General features: G+C 42.1%; 2 protein-coding genes across 2 annotated transcripts in view; both read left to right on the plus strand.

Moving 5' to 3' along the window:
* The window catches only part of LOC133130240 (insulin-like growth factor 1 receptor), a 107,145-nt gene extending 106,144 nt beyond the window's left edge, over positions 1-1,001 (plus strand). Inside the window, exon 21 of the mRNA XM_061244655.1 lies at positions 1-1,001. This exon is cut by the window's left edge and continues 2,296 nt beyond it. The gene's annotated coding sequence lies outside the window, so the exon portion shown is untranslated.
* Positions 1,002-6,858: 5,857 nt separating this feature from the next.
* LOC133130816 (synemin-like) lies at positions 6,859-18,305 on the plus strand. Its single transcript, XM_061245689.1, has 4 exons — positions 6,859-7,792; positions 11,409-11,533; positions 14,232-14,308; positions 14,825-18,305. Exons 1-4 carry the CDS (start codon positions 6,992-6,994, stop codon positions 16,918-16,920), a joined length of 3,099 nt encoding a protein of 1,032 aa, XP_061101673.1. The 5' UTR covers positions 6,859-6,991; the 3' UTR covers positions 16,921-18,305.
* The last annotated feature ends 3,390 nt before the right edge of the window (positions 18,306-21,695 follow it).

Consider the following 21,695-nt stretch of genomic DNA (forward strand, 5'->3'; position numbering starts at 1 on the left):
TGTTCATCTGTGTGTCTGTACAGAAAAAAGCTGCTATTTTACTCCTCTTTTTTTTTCTTTTGTGGATGTAATCTATATATAAATATAAAAAAGAAATTCTTCAGGTTTAATCTTTTACCGTTTCCACTACAGTCCATTTCCTTATACTTTATACTTAAGCAAAAAAGACAAAAACGAAAAAAATTGCAATTGCGTTATTTTTCCTCTTCTCATAAAGGCTGTCCGTATTGCCACGTTGTTCAATGCCTTCTGTTTTTTAATGGATGCGATTTTTGTTTGTTTTTGTTTGTTAGAATTATACTTAATGTTATTATTATTATTATTATTAATATTGTTGTTATTATTATTGTTATTTTCTTATCGACACCTTGGCTCCGTACGTGAGCCTGTACTATCAGCCGCCCTTGTACCAGTGTTTCTCACTGTGCCTGGCATTGCCGTTTAAGGCGCGACTCTATCTCAGGTCAAAAGTAGAAGTTAAAAAGGTTTTCCGTTTTCAGTACATTTTCCTTATTGTCCTTTGCTATAGCGTTTCTTTTCTGCTCTCTCTCTCTCTCTCTCTCTCTCTCTCTCTCTCTCTCTCTCTCTCTCTCTCTCTCTCTCTCTCTTTCTCACCCACCCCCTTTAGTCCAGTCGTGCCCCCCGTTCTCCCCCAAAAAGCACCGGTATAGAATCTACGGTCTAAATTTTGTTGTCCACTGGTCTCCTAATGCAACGTTCTCTCGAAATACATAGTGCCCAATACTAGTCGACACTGCCCCTTTGCTCGCAGAACTTTGTATCACTTCACGTTACCACGGCGATGGCGTCAACCGCATCTCCTGTCCCTAAACGCCGGAGCGAGAACTCGCCCACACAGTCCCGTCTTACCCTAGTTATGTAAATTGACGCTTTAATTTGATCAAGCTTCTTAAGGTTCAGTTGAAATGAAATGGAAGCTGAAAGACGATGGTTTAAAGTCCATGAAAGTAGTGATGTGTCAGTGTGATGTGAATTGAATAGGTGTGACTTGGGGGAGGGAGGGGGGAGGGGTTTGGTTTGTATAATGAAGTTTTGAAGGATTTTTCCTCAACATTAGAAGCGTCACAGAGCGTATTTTTTTTCCTTCCCTACTCTGAAGGTTTGGCTTGTAGGATTATTTATTTTCTTCTTTTTTTTTGTGATCACTGTATAAATTCCCCTAAAGTTAGTATAAAAATTGGTTTCCTGACTGGGGGAAAGTTTGTATTTTTCTTTTTTTTCTTTTTTTTTTTTCCTTCAAACATTTATCTACCTCACTCTTTTTTTGTATATGTATGTGTATATAAAAGAAAATACATCTCACTTTTTTTCTCATTAGCCTGTAAGGACAATATTACTGTTCTCTGTACCCGGGTAAACCTAGACAACACTACAAACCACAGCCTTTAGCCTGACTTGGAGTGGAGAGAGGGGGTCTGTTTAAGGGCAAATTGAAAAAAAAAAAAAAAGGTTTGTTTTCCTACTCCAGGGCTAAAAAAAATATATATATATATATATATTTTGTAATCTGTGTGAAGTATTTAATTATCTGTGGAAAATTGACGTCTGAAATGACTAAAGAAATGAGTAAAGATGTGTGCCGATTCCCCCCCCCCTGAGTTTTGTTCTGGACGGCCGTGCATGGGCTTGTTGCCAGGTAGCAGACAGATCATTGAGTTGAAAACGCGCTGCTCCGTGTTCAGCCTTTCCACCATAGACGTCCTCTCTCCACTCCTCCGCACATACTGATTTCCACAACCAGATATCCTCAGATAATCACAAAAGCTGGCTATGAGGGTTTTGCAAAGAAAAAACGGTTTATTATTTTTTTGGGTGACCATCTTTGATTGTCTGTACATTTCAAGTGCTTGTTGCGAGGCGCTTTGAAAAAGACATGGTGGGAGTTGAATGGAAGTTTGAGCGTCCTGTGCTTCAGAAATCTAAACCACTACTGATAACGAATTACCATATTAACCCGTTGGCATGACCAGACCGTGTCCCAGACCAAGAAATGACACGATTCCCATTGTTCCTCATTACGTTTAAAAAGTATATATAAATATTACCCAATGTCAGGATCAAAGTAAGAACCCATTATCCAACTAAATGTGAATATTTAACAGTCTCGATGGGAAAGGACCTTCAACCTTTTTGTCCTGACAACTGTTTCTAGCCCGGGGCAAGTCGTCAGCACGTTCCCACTTAGTTCAGCCCTCAGCGGTCCAGCCCAAAGCAGGAGTTTTGAGAGCGGTAGACATGTCAGTTATCTCCACACACCCCTTTAACTGAAGATGCCAGTAGAGGCTGCAGCCTGGAGGTGGCTTAAGGACAAATGTATAATATATATATTCCCTACAGTATCTGCAAAATGTCTACACTGTCCAGGTTCAAAGCGGATGTGGAAAAGGTGTATTACGAAGGTAAAGAACCCTTTTCCACCTCATTTTTTATCCCTTTTGTAGTTTCCATTTTGGCTAGGTTGGGATTGCTGCAGAATTTGCAGTCTTATGTACAGAGAAATGTTGATCATTCTGAATAAAAGCACTTAAAATTATTCTATATGTTGTAAGAATGAGTCTCTCTACACAAGACTGAAATGGAAGTCGGTGATTGCCTGGTGAGTTGGCATGAGGATGGGTAGAATTGCTCGCCTGGTACTGTTCAAAGATGCTCCCTTGAGCTCAAATTGCATATGTGAATGGATTTTGTCTGCCCCATGCTTGAGTTGCGTTACTGTTTGTAAAAAGCAGAAGTTGATTTCCGCCCCATTTAGATATGACATGGATAGCATTGGTTTGTTGCTAGGTGAATGTCAGTTTATATGCAGGGTGTGTGATAATTTATTTCTTTCTTTTTTTTTTTTCTTTTGGGGGTGTAAAGTAGCACTTTGTGCTTTACCAATAATTTGGAAAGCTCAAGACTGATTAATTTGTTTTATTATCATTCGGATTATTATTTCTTTCAGTCTTGCATATGCAAACCTCAGGTTTAGAGAAGCTAGTGAATTTTGGCTAATATTGCAATAATGAATTTGTGGTTCCCATTTTTGGTTGTTTTTCTTTGCCATTTTCACCATATTCTCCAAAGGGTCTTGTCCTGTTCCTTTACCTTGGCACCTCACTGAAATATATTGTTAAAGACATTTGACAGGTACCACATCTTCTGGAGGACCTGTATCTTGAGGGCTCTTGATTTTTAGTGAACCCCCCATTTTGGGTAGGTGTCAGCTTGATGTATCATTCTTCCAATGTGCATCTCCCCAATGTTTCTCAAAGAAATGAAAGACTGCTTTAAAGTCAGCTGATCTCAAGTGATGGATGACCTCTTGGGGTGTTTTCTGTGTGGCTCTGCTGTTAAGTGGGCAGCTTGCACACTGACACACTCAAAACCGACACACTCCCTGCCTCTTTCATCTGCCTGAGCGCAAAACCATTCGGGAAAGTTCACAAAACTTGCTTGGGCATGTTATTAAGAGGCAGACTTGCCAAGAATAACCAAGAATAGTTGCTTTTGTTGTGTGTATCCTACGATACTGGTTATTTTTCTCCTTTTTTAGCGTCTGGAGAAAGACTGTAAGGGCACCATGCTGAGGGTATCAGTAATGGTACCGATTGAAGTGTTTGGATGCAAGGAAATTGTTAGCATCGTCAAGCCAGGTGTTCTATTTTTGGGGGGTGGGAGAGGGGGCTGTTCTGTTGCTTTGCATTATGGGATTTCTCCACCCTCCGCTTACCACCAATGTCATTTCACAACCACCGTGGCTCCACCTCACAGCACCCAATAACCAAGGCTGTCCGATTTATGACTCATTACAGGATGAGACTCCATGTGTGTGGCTGGGCTCCTATGAGCTCTCCGAATGGGCAGCACGGAGGACAGGGAAGAAGCAGTCCCATTCATTTCAGCGTGGTTTCTTTCTTGCTTTCCCCTCATAGCTTTGCTGTTTCTGTAGTGTCACACTCATGTGCACTGTAGCTCAGTTCTGGCCGTGCAATGTATGGACTTTAAAAGTGCAGGTACAGTACTTGTTCATTCTACTTCTTATTGAAACAAATCCCATGCAAAAATGTTGTCTTAACCTTAACTCCACTCCTAGACTGTACAGTGAATACGTCAGATGAAAGTTCATTAATAGTTCAGTTTTCCAAAGAAATTTACTCAACAACACTCCTCTAGCATGTCCGATGTTTTGATTACCTTGGTCTACATACAGTAATTTGCTTAATATGCCAGTTCTCACTTGCAGGGTTGAGATTTTGTTGAGCATTTCAATATTTCCAATCTGAAAATCTTATCATTTGCCTCAAATTTTTACCACTGGAAAGCATTATTATAGAGCTGACATTGAATTTATTTTTCTTTTTTCTTGTTTAAAAAATGGCCAATTTGTTACCAAGCATTTGCTGTGTGTAAATTATTCATACAAATTCCTGTGTTTATATTAAAATGATTCAGTAGATTGAGAAGATTTCAAATGTTTTTGTATATTCTGTTGTAAGAATTTATTCCTGTTATCAATATATTCTGAATTCTTTACATTATGGGGAAAAATAAACTGTCTATTTTGAATGGCTGAGGCAGAAGAGAATTTTAGTTTCTCTTTTTCTTGCTTTTTCTAGTAGTTCAAAGTTACAAGATTTAAGTTAAATAAAAAAATCTGTATGCAAAGTTTGTCACCATCTGAAGCTTTATTTGATTCGGTTTGTGGCGGCTGAAATTTCAGTGATGCCACTCATTACATTACATTACATTATTGGCATTTGGCAGACGCTCTTATCCAGAGCGACGTACGACGTACCACTCGTGATGACAGAAACCTGTAAAACCTCAATAAGACTACTTTCATATCATAATCTGATATTTCATACACTTAGAGATGGAGAGAGAAGACTAACCTTTACTGAATGACAAGCATTAATTGTACAGTGCTTTGGATGAAGGTGCTATATAAACAACTATTTACCATTCATGGATCTTATGTCCAAATGGAGGCGATTCCAGAATTTGGGGGCAATCATTACAAATGTTGGATAACACTTTGTTTTTAGTCTGGACAGAGAGACCAAGAGACCAACTAGTGATGAAAGGTTTTAGTAAATTATGAACATAGGCAGCTGCCTGACCATGAACCATACTGTATATGTGGTAGCTTTTCAATTTTAATGCTACATGCAATCTGGTTTCATTCCATGGCATTTGCATGCATATTATGTTGCTATATAAGAATGCCTGTTACTGTGTTGACTCCCGCCATCCATTTCCAGCGGTGGAAACTAAAGTAATGGATGTCAGAGAGGTGATAACTTGTTCATGTGTTTCCTTCTACATGGATTGTAACGCATAAAGAGCAGTAAGCGTATATTTTAGGCTGTGTTTTCATCTGTGGAGACTGCGCAGTCAGAAGGCATACAACATCATGAAGACCAGAGAACAAACTATGCCTGAAAACAACTCATCTATAAGATATTGAGAGGACTAAAAAATTCATTAGGAATAGCACAGAAGCTGAGTATATAAAGTACAGCAGCAGTTAGATCTTGAAAAAGAAAAGCATGGATTCAGAAATGAACACAATGCGGGTCAGCCATGGAAGACCACTGCCTAAGAGCTGCAAAGAACTCAGAACAAAATGATCAGAGACGTCACCAGCAGTCTCCAGAGGGCAGGGGTGAAAATATATAGATTCAACTTAAAATATAAGCCACTGTACACTTAATATTTTGAGAGCAGAATTATAGAGGCTACACTGCAAGATTCAAAGCTCATCAGCCGTGAATCAAATCGAAAGGGCAGAAACCACCTCTTTTGACCTGTTCAATGGGAACACACATTTGCAGTATAATATTCAAGTCTGGGGACTATAAAAACCACTCAAACTGTAATCTTTTGAACCTTTGGTTGGTTTGAAGTAAGTTTTGTTTCATTGTCTGGTTGAAATATCCAGCCACTTTTCAGCTTCGATTTCTTCACAGACACTGGAACATGAGCTTCTAGGGTTTGTTGTCATTTTATTGAATCCATTTTTCCTTCCGCCCACACAATATGTCCGGTGCCACTGGCTGCCATGCAACCCCAGAGAATAATAGATCCAGCCCTATGCTTAACCGTTGGCAAGGTGTCCCTTTCTTCATGCCGATCATTTCTGTCTAAGCAATGCTACACAGTGGTGCACAACTACTCTGGTGTCAGCTAACCCTTTCTGCAGGTCCTGTGTAGTTATATGTGGGCTTTGGTTTGCATGGTCTTGGACCTAACTAGTCTAACGGCAGTACTATAATAGATGTTTCTCAGTCTTTCAGATCTTGCACTGACTTCAGCTTTTCCGCCGACTTCCATTTCTTGATGGCCTCCCTGCCAGTGGAAATTCCAAGCTGGAAACATTTAGACATCTTATAGACTTCCCCTGCATTGTGAGTTCATTCTATATTTTTCCTAGTCTTATTATCCATGTCTTCAGTCAGCTGTTTAGAGGAGCCCATGGTTACACAGCACCCTGAGAGGTTTTAAGCGTCAAAAGTATTCATAAAGCTATATATTTTAAGCTTTTAAGCAAAGTCGCCGATGCTACGGATAGCGCACCGTCATAAGATTGTCTAGTTATGGCATTCTTCACAAATTGTTGCTTTAGTTTAATCGCTTCGGCTGCGTTTGTCCAAAACTGAGTAAAAACTGCATTTACTACCTCTTACCACTTGGGAGCGCCGTTTCGTCAATAAAGCAAGGACGTTTTTTATCAATTTTTTTTAGTAGGACTGCTACTGAATTTGTTCGCTATCCGGTGATGTCATGACCGCGCCTCCCGCCACTCCGTCTGCGGCGCACTTGTCAGTGTAACCACTGCTCACTAGCACCATTCGCTGTGTACGCGGGCGGTCCCCACACATGGTAACCAGGGAAACATTCATAGTATTCAGCATCTTAAAAAGTGCTACTTACAAAACGCGTATCGTTTTTCTTTTCTTGGCTATTTTAATACAGTGATACTTCAAAAATGTTTCAGTTTAGAAGAACCTTTGAAAACGAAAAGCATCAGCTGCAGGAGCTGAATACGAGACTAGGTCAGTACCTGTCCAGAGTGAAGCAGTTGGAGCAAGAAAATGCTTTCCTTGCAAAGGAGATCAACATCGTTCGGCAGGAGAGGACGGTGGAGTGGGGAAATCAGCACAAGGCGGAATTGCGCGAGCTCAGGAGAACGGTGAACCAGTTGGCCTTTGAGAAGTCCAAAGCGGAGATGGAACGGGAGAAGATGTGGCGCGAACTCCAGGTGGTACAAGACATGTATAATAAGGAAACAGGGCTGTGCAGAAACTTCGAGGTGGAAGTGAAAGGTTGCGAGAAGCAGCTGCACCAAACCATAAGGACGAACCAAGACTTGGAGGAGCGGCTGTTCCAGCTCGAGCACGAATACAAGAGCCTGGAAGATGCCCAACAGCAAGAAATTGTCCATGTCAGAAAACAGGTCTATTCCATGGCAATGCCCGTCCCTGCCCGTCAGAATTATCGGGCAACAACAGCACTCACTACGGAGGAAATCGAGCAATACGCGCAAACCCTGTCCGACAGTTGGACGGAGAATTTCGAGATGTACCAGAGGAAGATTGAAGAGCTGGAAGAGTCCATCAGAGCAGACGAAGCGAAGTTCGAGGATCTCCAACGGGAAAAGATGCAGTACGCCACCGAGCTCAAAAAACTTCAATCGGAAGCTGAGAAGCAAAATCAGTTGCATGCAAACCTCGAAGAGCAAATTATGAACATCCAAGATAGTTGCCACATGGAGCTTGAGCAGTACCAGGTAAGTTTGGCCCTGTCGCTTTGCGAAAACCAATGACGCGTGCAGCGCACCCTCGAGCTTTCCTCAAGATTTGTGGCTGTTGCCACGCAATGCTTTTGTGTCTTGTCAAATAAGGTTAGGTAATACTTGCGTTGCTCTCGTTTTATTATGCGAAGGGAAATGATGGAAATACTTATGATTATAGTAGGCCTATACATGTGCAACAGTTCCCACACACACTGTCCTGCACTTTGAGTACCACACCCACTCTCTGAAATCGTTTGAGCCGAATGTTTCTGCATGACGTAACCCTACAGTGCACTGGTCAGTTTTCTGCAAGTTGCGTTCGACTTATTTCTATTGTTCAATGAGAAATGTTTGGAGGGTCCCATGAAACGAAAAGTATAGTATTCAATCGCTGTCACATTTAGAATACGTGTTGTGGTAATATTCCTACAAATAAGGGATTCCCAATCGTATCCGAAAAGAGTTTGTGTAGGCGCAGGTTATTTTGTTTTAATCCAGCAGTGCCACGCATAATTGAACAAATGAGCTAATCGTGGTCTTCAATCAAGACCTTGAGTAGAATCTTCGTGCAGGTTTAAAACAAAAACATGCAGCTTCACTGGCCATTTCAGATAAGATCCAGTTCAACCTGCTCTAAAAGTTATGTCGTTTTTATGGTTCGCACATTCATCATTTATAGCTGATGTTATAATTTAGCTGTGTGCTGTTGTTTTTACTATTGTAAATCAGAAAACATTCACTCACAGTTTTACAATGAAATCCATTACATAGTCTTTGCAATTGATTAATCTAAAATGCTAAGCTTTTTATAGACAGCGTATGGTGTACTGTGCAGCTGTTTGCAGTGAAACCTGAGGTGCCACACTAAGATAGCCTCCCTGCCTTATAATGGAAGGTAGGAAGGGGATCCCACTTCTACCTAATGAAACAGGCCAGTATTTCATTTTTATCAGACTCTTAAGTGCCCCTGAGACCACTAGTATTGGGCTTTATTGAGGAACATGTCTCTCCTGGTTAAGCTATCAAAGACTGTAAAAGCTCTTGATGGAGATGTTGAGCAGGGCTGCATTAGTCAGTTCTTTCCCTGATTAGTCATGAAATATCACACTCATGATTTCCCCTCTGTGGAAGTGGCAGAGGCAGTAATGTCCCTTCAGGGAGGACTCCGATAAGCCTCACAGAAGCTGTCAGATTGGATAGGCCTGCGCGTAACTGCACAAGCTTCTTAAAACACTTTTCCGGAATCGTCCACAAATCCTTATGACCTTCCTCCTTAGGGGGCATAGATACACTCAGCATGTCTATAAAGCTACTCTCCCAGACTGGCCACACCTTCTCCAGTTCCAATTTGCAATTTGATTTATGTTGCCAGAACTAATTTATTAACATTCTGATGCTCTTGGGAAAATTGTTGTGTAAAATGAAAAGAATTCAGCTCTAGCCTGGAACCCTATGTCACTCCATGCTTCCTTGCCGTGACCAGAACCAGGCTAATGCTGGTTTGACGCTAATCCAGTTAGCCGTTGTCGGTGTGGGTCCTTGGCTCCCTCATTAACTACACAGTGGGGATTTGACCCCTGTCCAAGTGAAAGAGCAAATGTTTAGCTCCTTGTAATCAAGAACATGAGAAACTTCCCTGTGTGCAAACATCAGAGGTGAGAGTTCATTGCTAACAATACAGTCACCTCAACAGAACATTTTACATACCGCTTGGCCATCTCAGCTTGCTGCCTAAATTTAGTTGTTGTTGGTAGAATCATCTTTGCTTTTCTTCATATAGCTAGCTGGTAACCTTGAAATGAATCAGGCTGATTCAGTTCCACTATATTGTATGCATGCATTCATTTTAAAATGGAATAATTCCTTGGTCAATTAGTATGTGTGTATTCTGACCGGTGCCGTTACCCAGAACAAGTGGAGCCAGCCAAGCTTTCCTTTTACCCGGGAGAGTTTTAACAAGTGAGGCAGTGCAACGCCGTTTCATCTCTTGTAATGCTGTTCACCAGATTCGGCTTATGTTCAATTTACCAGAGTGGTGAGCGAGAAAGACCTTTCCTGATCCAAACAGGGCTCTCGGCCAACCAGCAAGCTTCCTTCTGCTAACAAGCTATGACAGACAAATGGGGAGTGCAGTCCCAGGGGAACAGAGGAGTAGCAGATCCAGCCACGCAATGCAGTACAGTGCACTATCTCAGCTCTGAGTTGGCGTTTGATTGGAAAGGTCAGCAGTTCTCTAAAGACGCATTTACTGCAAGTCAGGACTGTGGTGTCTTAAGCATGCAATAACAACCACGATAACAACCGTATGTGCCACTTTTCCCCTGGCTTGTGACCAAAACTAAGCAGGACCAACCTTTCAAACACCTACACCAACCCAAGAGCCTGATCACTGCTGTGAAGGCATTGATGGGGACATTGTGCTGTCGGTGACACTCTTTTTAAAGAGACTGCCAATGCAAATCATGTGATGTCATGAAAGGTTCCTTAGCACTTATTATGTCCTGGCTGAAAGGCATTCTAATCATCTCCTGGTTTAATCATCATCATCATCAACATATTCATTCCTGGTGTAAAATCCAGCTATCACCAGCTTGAAATAACAGCTATCAGCTGTTTCAAAACCAACCAGCCAAAAATTTAGTCAGAATGTGTTTGAATTCACAGTTTAATATGTTTATTACGAACAAGGATATGTCAAAGCAGAATTTCCGCTTTGTGCTGTATTTGCCAGTGCAGGAAAGGCCACACCCTTCCTCTCTTCCTTCAGATGATTACTGCAGGCTGCTGGCCAATAGCATCACAGAGTCTGAATGGGTCAACATGACCTCATATCTCATTTACAGTAATGCTGTTCAGTACTGCAAACCATTAAGGGTGTGATGAGCCACACGGCTTCGGTGTTACTACATAATGAAATGTCTTAAACCTTACATTGTGATAAATATTTAATTTGGTGACATAAGGTGTGATGTGTGAAATATTTATAGGGATACATTTTTTATATTTATGCAGTATTTTTATGCCATATGAGTCTACCATTACATGCTAAACTGTAAATATTACCAAAATATTATTATATAATGCATATAATTCTGTCAAATATATGTACTCTACAAAGTAGAGGTTCTGGCACCCTGTTGGCTAGGGCTCCCTTGAAAGATCTACGTATATCTCAGTCAGTCAGTGTATTGAAATCATTTAAACACACTGACATACACTGCAACATATTTCGTTTATTTGATTCATCCCATTTTCTCCAAGTGGGTCGTACTGATTTTGATTGGATTTAAGTCTGTATGCTTTCACCTGCGTCATTTTGCTTTTCTGCTCACACTGTGATCCAGTCCAAACCAGTCCGACTTTCCACTGCAGCGGGGGTGAGTGGCTACACCAGATCTGCATTTGACCCATTCCTAGTTATTTAGGAGCAGTGGGCAGCTACAGTGCAGCGCCTAGAGACCGACTCCAGTTCTGAGGCCAATGCCTTGGTCAAGGGCAAACAGCAGGAGTGCACCTAACCTGACATGCATGTCTTTGAGTGTGGGAGGAAAAACAGAGTACCCGGAGGATGAACATGCAAACTCTGCCCTGCCGACCTGTCTTCTCCCAGGCAATGATGCAGGACCTGGAGGACGAGCGGCAGGCTCTGGCCGTCGCCATTGCTGAGAAACTGCGAGACCACCAGGAGCTGATGCAGGTGAAGATGGGCCTCAGTCTGGAAGTAGCAGCCTACAGGTGAGATCCCGCCTGGTACCTGCTTACAAGAGACTCTCACAGGGAAGGGGGATGGCAAGTTTTTACACCCTTGACACCCCTGTGTACAGTGGGATATGGAGAGTGGGCGGTAAAGACGGTCAAAACAAGGCAGCTGGCTAGCATTTCTTTTCGGTCCCTTGTTCCTCAATGGCAGGGCTGCCCATCCCTGTTCCTGGAGATCTACCATCCTGCAGGTCTTCATTTCAACCCCTAATTTTCCACACCTGATTCTACTAATCAGCAGCTCAACAAGATCTCTAGCTGTTGAATGAGTTGTGCTTTGTTAGTGTTGGAGTGTAAACAGGATGGTAGATCTCCAGGAACAGGGTTGGGCAGCCCTGCTCTGCATCAAAAGAACATTTTCAGCTCACACCCGAACAGCTCTCATTTTCCCATCTTTCACTCTTCCCTGACACAATGTCCACTGGATAGCAGCCAACATTATTCCCAGTGTGTCTTAAGAACATTTCTATGTGTGGGGTCCTTTACTCTCATCCCAGAAATGGAGCACCAACGATAGCTTCTCTTTCATCATTTTTTACCCAGCAAGCATTTATCTGATCGCTGCTGTGAATGCTATTGATGAAATGATTTATGTATCATATAGAATAGCCATGATATCTTGGCTATTTTCACAGAACCAGGGAAGTCTAGACATTGAAACGCAAAGACAGTTCGTAGAGACACCTTTCTTTCACTCATTTTTAAAAGTTTATAGCATTGCGGTATTTGCCCTCATGCAGACATATGGTATCACCAAACCATGGTCTGCAGAGGGATTAGTGTTTTGAATTAATCAAATGAATTAGTGTGTGCTAAAGGAGGGAGAATATTTTAGTCACCCTAAAGTACTACCAAATTAATTTTAAAACCAACTTTCCACTTTCTGAAATTGAACAGATATAGAATGTGTATAGCAAATTATGTTATATAATTAGTATGTATTATGAGATAATTATACATACTACGTATGTGAATGTTGCTGGTTTATGGTCAAGTGGGGTTTTTATATATGTTTATTAAATAGGATGGTAACACCATGTAATTACTAAATATATGAATTCTATATTAGAATTACATTCTAAAAGTGATATTTTTCATGTCAAACATCTGCATGTGGTGTTTTTGTATATGTGTGAATTTGAGCAGCACCCTCAGAAAATGGTGAAATTACAAAGTTGGAAACGTTATAGTGGATTTGTATTCTCAATACTGAATTCTGGCCAGAGCACTATGTTCACCCATGCAAGCATTGTCAGAAAAGCTGTGTGGGTTTTGGAATGTTGGAATGTTTTTTTCTGTGATCACACATCGCTGTGGTAACAGAACATCCTCTGCCCCTCCTCCTTGACAGGAGGGCTGGAGCATTCCGCTGGGCATTGAGTGCCCGAACATCGAGTCCTTTACAGGCTAGAGTGGAGCCGAACAGCTGACAGAACAATCTAAAGTCTTAAAAATATTACTTATCTATTTCTCACTTTAATTTGACCCATTTAGGGTTTAACAAGACAAGGGGTTGACAAATTATCTGCATCATTCACAATATATAATTTTGAGAATTAAATTAAGCTAAATATAGTATATGGTAATCATGCTCAGGTACTAAGCCTAGACATGTCTTGTATTTGAAACCAGGAATAACCATCTGTGTGATTACCTGTGAATGAAATAAGTATTTGGAGAGTGGTACACTTCCTGTTTTTTTGTTTTTTTTTGGCTCTGTCGCATAAGTTTTGAAATTAAACAATGAAAATGAGGTTAAAGTGCAGACTGTGTCACATCCATATCACATCCCTTTTATACATAGTCCCTCCAGTTTAGGGGACCAAAATTAATTGGACAGTTGGCTTCTCAGCTCTTTCTGATTAATCAGGTGTATTAAATCACTTCCTTGGTGCAGAATTGATGTTCCAAATAGGTTTACATTTTTATTTTTGGTAAACCTATTGTTTGGCCTACGTCTTATTCCTCTGCCTCATAATGGCTTTTATTGGCACAATAATTTATCTTGTCTTCATGCTAGTAAATGTCAATAACAGACTCCAGTGGCAAATCAAGGCAACTAAATACACCAGACTACAAGTCAACAATCCAATTACTTTTGGTCCACTAAAATGGAGGGACATTGTATAAAACCAGATATATAAAATGGGATTCCTATACAGATCATACTCTCAAATTAAAGCCGAACTTCAAATCCAATGTGCTTGAGTAGAGAGGCCAAAGAACAAAAATTGTACCACTGTCAAAATAATTACGGATCTCACTACATTCAATAATGGAACATAGTACAGCCATACAACACTAATGACCACCGGAAGTACAGCAGAAGACCATGCATGTTGTACATCCAGTGGTCATCGGTGCATGTACCAAACACTCGGGGAGAGGGTCGGTTGACAATGTACTATGCCTGCTAGAAATATGCAATTTAACAATTGTTAAGAGATAAATAATCCACTGGTAGTGATGGAAGAAGGAGGCTTCATTAAAACCAAATGAGACATGCTGTAATTTTTACCGTGAATATAATTATGTTAATGCCAATACTGTAAAATTAAAACATGCCATTTATTTACAGGTGTTTTAGTCTTCTGTGTCTGACCTGCCTTTTGTTGTTATGGGGTCATCCTCATTTATTTTTTCCTTTTGCCACTGCCCTCATCTGTTTTTACAGGTCATTACTGGAAGAAGAGAGTAAAGATGTGTTGGTCTGGACAGATCAGCATTCAAGAGGAACATCCAGGAGAATAGGTAATAAGTGTACATGCAACTTCAACATAATATACTGTATATACTGTACATATATACAATATAATATATACAATAAAAGCGGTCAAATTCTGACCCTAACTGTGATAATTGCTAATAGGGCTGTTGGGTGGCTTGTCCAGCTAATACACTGTTCCATTGTGTGGATGGACTCTATGATCTGTTATCATGTTCAAACTGTGCCCGATGCCTAAATAACAATACTGTTTTGAATGGCTGTGTATCATCCCTCACAAGCAACTCCTGCTGGTCAGTCAGGCACCAACAGTATGATAGATAATTAGCTTGGGACTGCGATGTAAAAAGAAGCAGTGACATTGCCTGCTTTGTGTGAGAACATGTGCTCATCTGCACTCCCTCAAACTGATTGTAGAGCACAGCAACAAGCCTGGCTGGTGAATACAATTGGACATTCCAAAACTGTAGAAAACAGTAAATAAATGTACGGGGCATTTTATGTGATTAATATTACATGTAATATACCTTACCTTTGCTCAGATGTTAAGGCACCAGCTATGAAACGGTCAACAGTGAACTGGCAAGATATGAAAAGGCATCCTACAACCAGCACGGCTTATAACATCCGGTACATGGAGCCGACGTCTAGCCCCAGAACTTTTTCCACATCCGGCCAGCTTAAATCCAACATCACAAGCAGTGCCACGAAGACAGTCACCTCCCGAAGAGATCACCGAAGTCCTCTGGCTAGAAGGGACATGCTTTCCTTTGCCAGTGCGTCACGACACCGGGTTGCCTCTAGTTCTCCAGCATCTGCACGTCCAGGAGCTGAGGAACGGGCCGTTGGCATCCAAAAGAAAACGACAGTGCACGAGATGGTGAGAAGCAAGGAAGCCTCCCAGAATTCAGCCAGAGAATTGGCGCGAGATCGGCAAGCTGGTGCTGCGCATGGATCCGGGGTCGCTTCCTCGCCAAAGTCCCCGGGAGTGAAACCGAACATAGAGGACGCCGTCGGGAAGTCCGTAAGGGTTGTGTCACCCCCGATGATGAGCCTGGTCAGTGATACGGTGAAAGAGGATGACAACAGGAAAGTCCAGAGTGTGAAAGTTATCAAGGTGGAGGAGACAGAACTCAAGGCAGAAACCACCCCAAGCAAAGTTGCAGCAAGTCACAGCAGAGGAGATGCAGGGAGCTCTCAAAACCTCACTGGGGGAACATGGCGCCATGATGGGAACGAGCCAGAAGGTGGTGTTGAGTCACCATCAGGAATTAAGTGGGATTTGGATGAGGCGGACACAGGGGAGGAGATGTTCCCAGAGGAGCAGAAGGTGTTACACTCAATCTCCATGGAAGATATCATTGAGACGGTTGTGAAGCCTGTGGGCCTGGACACTAAGCTAATAGCATCCCCAGACTCCAAAGTCACCTACCATGTGGAGAAGATGGAGGACGAGGATGGAACCACAAAGACCAAGATCATACTACAGTCCAAGGTGGAGGAGGAACTAGACATGTCTGATGAATCTGCACTGGAGGAGCTCCTTGGCCATGGGGGGAAGACGGTCTCCCTTGAGGACATCAAGGGAACCCCAACAGGCGATATGATTCAGAACCTGCTGAGTCTGGGGCTCCAGGGTGGGGGTGCCTCCCTGGAAAACAAGTCAATCAATGTGGAGATCATTGAGGAACCAGTTGAGGACCAAAGTGATGAAGAGACTGATGAGAATCCAGCAGCCAAACCTTTCCAGTCTTCCAAGTTCTTCCAGATAGAAGAACTGGAAAACGAGTCTTCCCAGCTCACAGAGGGCAGGACCGAGGCAACAAAGGCCTCCGTAGCCGCTGGAGGCTACCGTAAGGTTGAACTGGCCACATTTCCAGAAGGTACTGGTGGCTCTCCATACTTCACCCAGGTTCAAGAAGCAGAGTACTTTGTCTCCACCCCTGATGAGCATGCATCAGAGCCTGAGGAAGAAGGTGACTTCTCATCCTATGGACATTATGGGGCAGAGGATCACTGGTTAGATGAGAGGTACTACCAAAAGGAAGAGAAGCCCAAAACCAGAAGGGGCGATTCCTCACCCAATGGGGGTGAATTCCCAGAGCGCATCATTAAGGAGGAGGTTCGGGTCTCACCTTCAGTGCAGGAGACGATGCTGGGAATCCTGAAGCAGGACACGATGGACACAAAGCAGCAGTTGAGGGGGACCCTGGAGCAGCTGCACGGGACAGTCTCTGGGCCCCTGCAGGAGGACTTGGATCTCTTCATGAGGGGTGACGGAGAAGGCCCCGAAAGCCTGAATGTCAGGAAAGTACAGCAGGTTTCAGATAATGGGAAAGTAACCATCGTGGCAGAGCTCAATGTCTCCCAGACGCTGGGAGATTCTGGACCCCTGGGAGAGGAAGCGGACATGTCAGAGGAGCAGATCATGGCGGCACTGCGCTCTGGCGACCAGGACCTTCAGCACGCATTCAGTACCAGAGGGGGATACACAGTCAGAGTCTCGGACGACAACAAAGACGGAGGCGGCTACGCCGAGGAGTCGGTCACCGAGGTCAGCAGAACAGAGAAGCACATCAAGCTAGGGCCCTCTGAGAAGTCGTTCACTTTCCAGATGGATGCAAGCGACGGGAATTAGCTGCCCTAAATAGCTTTGGTCTGCAAGAATGGTGAGGGGAAGGACCCAATGACTGTGGAAGATATAGGTAAAGGTACGTAACAACTGCATGCCAGAGTTGGAGAGTCAATTCCATTTCCTAAATTATGTTTATTCATTTAAAATCAATCTTCAAAAAATGAACTAACTGAACTGGAATGGAAAAGTTACCCCCAACACTCCTGCATTCAAGATAGTGATTGGGAAGCAAGTGCAAGGGAGAAGTGTTGAGCCACGGTGAAGATCAGGAAGATGGTATGAGAAAGTGTGAAAAGCGGTTCTTAGGAGAGTGTGGAATTTGCCCCTACTAACAGACTGTTTGAAATCACTCATGAAAAGCGGTAGGCTACCTTTATGAGCACGTTTGATCTCTGAAATCATGGAGCGCAATTCAATTTTGTTTGTGTCTCCTCCTAGGGCATATTAAAGCAACAGTATTACATTTGTTCTCCATGTTAATTTATGCTCAATCAGCATGCAACACAGATGATCAATTCTAAAGATACCAAAATTCCAGTGTTTGTTGGGAGTGATATCATGGCTGAAGAAATTGTATTTTATGAACATTATTCTGATAGAATAGCAAGCTTTTTTGCAATATGTATTATTTGTGTTTTGTTTGAAGAACATACGATGTATCTGTTTTGTTGCACATCAAATTAGCTTTTTAAAGTAGCACTTTGTCTTTTGCTGTGAGACATTGCGTTCTCTTTAAATATATTTTTGTACTTGCATAACATTGGTCTCTCACTGTGCTAAAAAAACTTAGTCTAAACATGCATCAATGCTAAATGAGCACTTATGGCTACCTTGTAATAGGTTGATTTATGGTTTCTATATACGTAAAGCCTATTCTTATGGTAACAGGCTATTGCTTATGTATTAGATGATATGTTAAATGATATATAATCAAACGCTGACATTTGATTTGTATAATGGTCTAACAAATTAACAGTTAGTGTTGTGAGGAACTATAATATTAAACAATATTATATACAGGACATCCAATATATAAAACTGTTCTTATTTTTGCCAATTTTGAGTGGATAATGTCATTTAACCTTGATGCAAACCATATTTACCTAGACAGTTTTATCATGTCTGGTATTGATTCATAGAGAAAAAAAATAAGTTGCCATATAAAAATCTACTTTGATGCAATACATGATGTGGTGCAACAATTAATTGTATGCCTGAATTGTGACAGTGTTTTAGTTGAGTTTGCTTTACTCATGATTATCTTTTCACACATAAGAATGAAACATGTTTGAAATAGTAGTCTAGGAAAGAAAAAAGCTATTTTTCGCATTTCATCCATTATCATGAAGCAAACAAAGTGATCCAATAAAATCTTTGTTTTGGTGTGAGTCATGCTTGAAATAGCCTTTTTTCAACCCATGCTATAGCAATGAGATAACGATCATTAATCTTTCTGGGTTTTAATTACTAAATGAATCCTGCTGTCAGAACATGGCTTGCATCATCTTAATCAGTGCTGTAATTTTAGGAGAGAGTCACTTTCACTTTTTGGATATTTATAACACTACGTTCTTAAATAGAATTTTTCTGTGGACCCCTGGGAACTCCTTTATAGATCCTGGGGGAACCCTTGACCCCTCTCCTAAAACCACCTGCATTCCTCTGTGAACAGCTGACCGGACCCTTTTTCCGCAGGAAACGATGCTGAGAGGAGCACTTGTTTGGCACAGAAATAACAAAACTCATTAGACCTCCTGCCGGGCCACTTAACGTCCGCAAATAATCCTGCTGTCCTGCACTCTCCCCCTGCCTGGATAACATCACCCTGTCCAGAACACAGGGAGGGGCTGGCCAGCCTCATACTGCATATGATTAATACAATAACTGCTTCGGCATCTGTTCAGCACTGCACTGCCCCCTTAAAACAATACAAACACTGTGAGGACGTTGTGCGTAATACAGCATCTCTTTGGCAACCTATCAAAGTGAATGCGATGTGACTTAGTCATTGATCCAGGTCTGCTCATTACGCACCAGCAATGGTACGGTTTGGCTTGCTGAGCTGCATGTGAAGAGCAACTCGTGTTTTAGCCCAATTTGGCGACCCCGGTGTGTTAAGAAGCAATGGCAATGTCTCCTAATTTGCCAAACGAATTTGTGATGATTGTTACAGCTTGAGCTTGAGTGGGCATTCCAAACTGAGAAAATTGAGCGAAAAACATAAAAAAAAAGGAAAGAAAACTTTCAATGAAAGTTTGCATTTAGTTTATTTCTTGTAAAAATATTATTTTGGTTTTGAAACAGCTAGTAGCTGGTCGACCGGTTCAGACCAGCTCCACGCTCAACATGGTTTGACCAGCTCAAGCTATGTTTTTAAAGAACTGAAAGCTAGCCATTTAAATTTGGTATTTTACGGCTGAGAAAATGAATGAGAAAAGAGAATCTGAGAAGTCAGTTTGGCTGTTAGGGGTTTGTTTTTTGTCAGCTCCTTGGGCCTTCCTGCCAGCGGTGATGTAATGGAGGCCCATTTGGAGGGGCTGTACCGTAAGGCTTTAATCTGGTTCCAGGACTGCTTTTTGTGTGGGAGAAAGCTGAAAAGCTAATTTCTTGGTAATCCCCAGACAAGAACAAGGCGACCTATGATAAGAACTCCCTTCTCCTGTTGAGACTTCCTGTAACGTCTCTCAACTTGTCATCCCCCACTCACCCTAACTCCGAAAATACAACAACAAAAAAACTTGGGTGACTCCCGGTTTCTAAATTGAATGTACTCTTCAGTGCAGCTGTTGGCATAGTTGCAGCTAAGGCTGATGATATTATTCCCTTATCTGTCAGGGGTAATTTTGGACGGTTACAGTCAAGGAGGGGGAAAGGTGCTGTGATTCATCCCCGGGCAGTTTTCAGAGGCCCTCCATTACGTGCCCCTGGTGCTTAGAAACAATAATAGACCAACATAGCAACAAGCCCTTGGAGCTGACTGCTCTGCTATTCACAGTGTAGAAATCCCTGCTGAACAGGTTGGCTGCGTTGCTGCTCGTATAGGATTATACAATTACTGGATGTGGGGCTGTGTGTGTGTGTGTGTCTCTCTGTCTGTCTGTGTGAGAGAGAGAGAGTATAAATATGTAAGAAAAAGGTGTGTGTTTGTGCATGTGTGAGGGTGTTGTGCACGCATGCATGTGTATCTCTGTATGCTGGGGCAAGGGGTAGGTATGGGGAATTGGGTTCCGGTTTTATGTGTATTCCATGAGACCAGCTCAGAAAATACCTGAAACAGCAATGGCTTTTGGTACACTTGCCGATTTGAACACACGGCCGTCTGTGTGGTAACAAATAGGCCTGTTGATTGGCCCCTGAAATGTCCATCTTGTCTCAGACTATGATGAATCGGGCAAGAGAGCACTCAGTCAATCAGCCCTGCCAAGTCATCCCACCCCCAAACACACACACACACACACACACGTACACTCACACCTACACATACACACGCCCTCTTTGTTTAATGTCAGACATTTTGCATTCTGATTTAATGCTCCTCCTTAAATTCCCATATCAAATAAACTCAATTTGATTTGAGTAAACTGAATTACTGCCGTGCTCAATTCTGTGGCAAAAAAGATTGAATAATCTTTAAAGGAGAATGGAGGCCTTCTCCTAAACTAGATCAATCAAGATCTAGTTTTCTAACGAGAAGGTTAATCAGTTTCCAAAAATTGTTACTGTAAAACATGTAATGCTAGTGAATTGTGTTAGCTTGTCATGTGTGGCCATGCTTTTACTCTCTAATCCCAACTGAACTTTAAATTCCTAACTTACCATGGACACAGAGGACTGGTCTGTCAGTTATGCTCTTCTCCTAACCAGGTGATGCTGGAAAACCCCAAAATAACTCGGACCAATCTTCTTATTTCTGATGGCACTGGACAGGGCCTCAGTACTGGGCTGGGTGTAGTTAAATCTCTGAGCGAAGAGAAAAAAGGGTGTGTTAACAACCCTTCTATATTTTACACCCTCTCAGAATCTCTTTTGGATTTTGGCTGTGGAAAGTTTTGTTCAATGTGGTGCAGTATCAGGTTTTAAGATATGATTGGGGCTTTGGATTTGTCCACCATTTGTGGTGGATGTTCTTTGGATGCAACCAGACAGTGATATGAGTTTAGACAACTTGGCTGGAACCACAACTCTCACTTGAGTGACTCTGGGTGTAATTTGGTATGCGTTGGTGTGTGTGTGTGTGTGTGTGTGTGTGTGTGTGTGTGTGCATGTTTATTGCATGTGTGTGTGTTTGTGCATGAACATGCATGTGTGTGCGCATGATAGTATATGTGTTTGTGTTTGCATCTGTGCTGAACATTCCTCCAGGTCATTGCACTGTAGCGTCAAGTTGGCTATCGTCCCGGTGAGACCTGGCCTTTGCCCGGGCTCTTCCAAATCTGTCTTGGCAGGGAAGACTGGCCTGAATTCCATATGTGTGGGAGAGCAATAATAGCACCATCCTTGGCTATTAAGCCTTTTGTTTTCTTAATGTTTTTCCTCAGTAAATGAGCTGCCAGTTCCATTTCACAGGGAAAGGGTAGATTATTTCACTGGAAACCAAATCCAGCCAAGCTCACTAACCTTTTCACAGAGAGTGACTTAGTAGGTGGTTATTCAAAGAGAAAGCTATCCTTTCATCTTCTGGTATTGTGCAGGGATAATCAAACAGGGACAAGACAGTCATGTTGTCACCATACTGGCAGAAACTTCCAACAATCACAGTCTTAACAACTAACAAAACG

Source organism: Conger conger, chromosome 6 (assembly GCF_963514075.1).
Source record: "Conger conger chromosome 6, fConCon1.1, whole genome shotgun sequence".
Lineage (NCBI taxonomy): Eukaryota > Metazoa > Chordata > Actinopteri > Anguilliformes > Congridae > Conger > Conger conger.

Bases quoted from the DNA above. Each gene is read 5' to 3' on its own strand.
- LOC133130816 (XM_061245689.1), top strand. From the start codon at position 6,992: ATGTTTCAGTTTAGAAGAACCTTTGAAAACGAAAAGCATCAGCTGCAG. The intron at 7,793-11,408 runs GTAAGTTTGGCC...GTCTTCTCCCAG, and splicing joins TGGAGCTTGAGCAGTACCAG to GCAATGATGCAGGACCTGGA. The intron at 11,534-14,231 runs GTGAGATCCCGC...CTGTTTTTACAG, and splicing joins CTGGAAGTAGCAGCCTACAG to GTCATTACTGGAAGAAGAGA.